General features: G+C 46.5%; 1 protein-coding gene across 2 annotated transcripts; it reads left to right on the top strand.

Annotated features, from left to right (window-relative positions):
- Nucleotides 1-333: 333 nt before the first annotated feature.
- On the top strand, nt 334-2467 carry acp5a (acid phosphatase 5a, tartrate resistant). Of its 2 annotated transcripts, none has more exons than XM_058640657.1 (6): nt 334-438; nt 946-1036; nt 1119-1318; nt 1397-1521; nt 1607-1952; nt 2052-2467. In XM_058640657.1, the coding sequence occupies exons 2-6, from the start codon at nt 946-948 to the stop codon at nt 2289-2291; spliced, it is 1002 nt and encodes a 333-aa protein (XP_058496640.1). In that variant the 5' UTR covers nt 334-438; the 3' UTR covers nt 2292-2467. The 2 variants fall into 2 exon arrangements, with proteins under 2 accessions (XP_058496640.1, XP_058496641.1); XM_058640658.1 differs by lacking the exon at nt 334-438 and adding an exon at nt 709-795.
- The last annotated feature ends 249 nt before the right edge of the window (nt 2468-2716 follow it).

Below are 2716 nucleotides of genomic sequence, written 5' to 3'. Positions count from 1 at the left end.
CTGCTGCACAACACTACACATGCTGTAAAGGGGCTCCATTAAGGGGGTGTTGGATGTAAGCATTTGTCTAGTATGCCTGTGCACAATCACTTCTGTGTTCCTCATAAAGTGGCTGCTGAATACTCAGCAGGCTGTATTTCCTGTTCTCAAATAACCCAAACATGTTTTGTTTTTTTGTTTTTTTTTAACTGAAAGAGGAAAACAAGTGATTAACACTGAAGTGGAACAAGTGGAGTCTGGACAACAGCTATAATAACCCCTGTAGGTCACATGAGGCCCTAATGACCCTCTAGTCCCAAGACTGAGTCAGGGTGTGAGCAACAACCATGTGGCTCGTCCTCCTGCTGGGACGCTGATAAAAGGAGGAGAGGATGAGCACTCTGAGGACAGAGAGTGTCCCGTCAGGTCATCCTGAAGACACCTCAGCGTTTGTCAGCCGTGAGTGTTTTAACTTTCACGTTATTATCTCCACAAAGTGACACCTAATGCCACTTAATGTTGTTTGTTTTCAGAGAGGAGGGACACGTTTACTTGTGTGTGTGATGCGTGATGGACATTATTAGAGCTGAGGGGTTTCACCAGATGATAATGAAAGAGCACATATAACAAACACTTTGAGCCTCACACTCATGGCTACTTCCATTAGCCTCTATCAGCTGCAGCTGGAATGTGTCAGCTTCAGGCTGCAGCCAATCACAAGTCACCATTAGGCATAAAGAACCAGAGGGCATGCTGGGTTGTTTTTTTTTTGTTGTAAGGTTTGTGGGAAGGTGAGAGGAAGCAGAGGCGTACGTGGTAAGTTGCAGCTGTGGGTTATTGCGCAGGTTTCATGTTCCTCTTCTGAGCTCATGCACGAGTTTCCTTTCAGTTATGGCTGAACGTGTCTGTCACCAGTAGAGTGTCTCGCTCGGTGGCTAACTGAGGATCTGTTTCTTGTCTTTGAAGATGGCACTCACGCTGGTATCCATCTGGATTGCTGCCATCTCTGTGGCCTACTGTTACCCCACTGCCTTCCAAGACCTGGGTGAAAGTAGCAGTAAGTGTTGTTTCACATCAGCCTAAATTATCTTGTGTACCTGAGACTCGACTGTTGAGATTTTCTCTTGTTTCCTCAAAAGAAAACCGAACATCCATCAGGTTCCTGGCCATAGGAGACTGGGGTGGCGTGCCCTATCCACCGTACATCACCGCTGTGCAGAAGGCTACTGCTCGAGAGATGAGCAAAATAGCGGAGCAGATGGGAGCTGACTTTGTTCTGTCCCTTGGCGACAACTTCTACTTCAAAGGTGTGGACAGCGTGGATTCTCCTCGGTTTAAGGTCAGTGTTGGACCTCTGATCCGTTCAGTGGATGATTGCAGCGGCATGGGGATGTAACGTTTTCAATGTTCCCATTAGGACACCTTTGAGTACGTGTACACGGCGAAGTCTCTCAAAATTCCCTGGTATGTGCTTGCTGGCAATCACGACCATGCTGGGAATGTCAAAGCCCAGATTGATTACACCCAGAAATCAGACCGATGGTAAGGAGAAACCTAAAAGGGCTGAATTATCATAGAATACAAGAATCCACAAAACTGATTTGGTTTTTTTCGACAATTACCTCAGGAAATTTCCCTCTTATTATTACGAGCTCAACTTCCGCATCCCCAACACTGGGAAGACCCTGACCATCATCATGCTCGACACCATCATGCTGTGCGGTAACTCGGACGACTTCCTGGACGAGCAGCCCAGAGGTCCCCTGCATGCGGTGGATGCAAACCGTCAGCTGGCCTGGCTGCAGGCGAGACTGGCCCGCTCCAAGGCGGACTTCCTGTTGGTCGCTGGCCATTACCCCGTGTGGTCCGTGTCTGAACACGGGCCCACCGAGTGTCTGCTGCAGAGGCTTCATCCTCTCCTCCTCAAATACAAGGCCACAGCGTACCTTTGTGGACACGACCACAATCTGCAGGTGAGTCCAACGTGAAGGCTTCTTGTTGTTGTAGGTGTTTTCTAATGTGAGTTTTCAATATGAGCCTCAGTTTAAAATCCTGCCTCTCTGCTTCTTCAGTACATTGAAGAGTCTGGTATAGGCTACGTGGTGAGTGGCGCCGGAAACTTCCTGGATCCGGACATCCGCCACTGGAACCACAATCCCAAAGGTTCGGTGAAGTTCTTCACCGGACAAGCGTCGACGCTGGGGGGCTTTGTCCACGCGGAGGTCACCAAGAACAAGATGGTTCTGACTTTTTTGCAGGCTAAAGGCACGTCACTCTATCGCACGGTCCTCTCTCAGAGGGAGTTTAACTAGACGAGTTGAGTTTTCAGTGGTGTAGCATTGTTTGAGATCAAATGAATGGCTCTTAATGCTGTGTTTTTAAACTTCTGCAATGATATTTCAAAGCATTTGATTTGTTTTAAAGGAATTCGAATAGTTTTAGATGTAAATTTATTGTATAATTTAATAAAAACACGGTTTGTAAAGCGTCTCGTCAGCGTGGTCGAAGTCTTGTGACCCTGTGATGTGAAGTTTCTACCACAGGCTTGTGACTAATTGATTTCCTTTTGCTGTGTCGTGTTGGGAAGTGGTCATATGTCCTTGAATTTCCTTATTTTATGGTTATTGGTTTTGTCTGAAACATTTGTTTCCTATTATGAGTTTATAATCTAATGTTTTTATTTGATTTTTTTTGGCAACACAGTATCACAAGAACTGTAACCTTCCACTGTACCCAC

This window comes from Solea solea, chromosome 10 (assembly GCF_958295425.1).
Source record: "Solea solea chromosome 10, fSolSol10.1, whole genome shotgun sequence".
NCBI classification, from domain to species: Eukaryota; Metazoa; Chordata; class Actinopteri; order Pleuronectiformes; family Soleidae; genus Solea; species Solea solea.
This window is presented reverse-complemented; position numbering and strand designations above follow the sequence as displayed.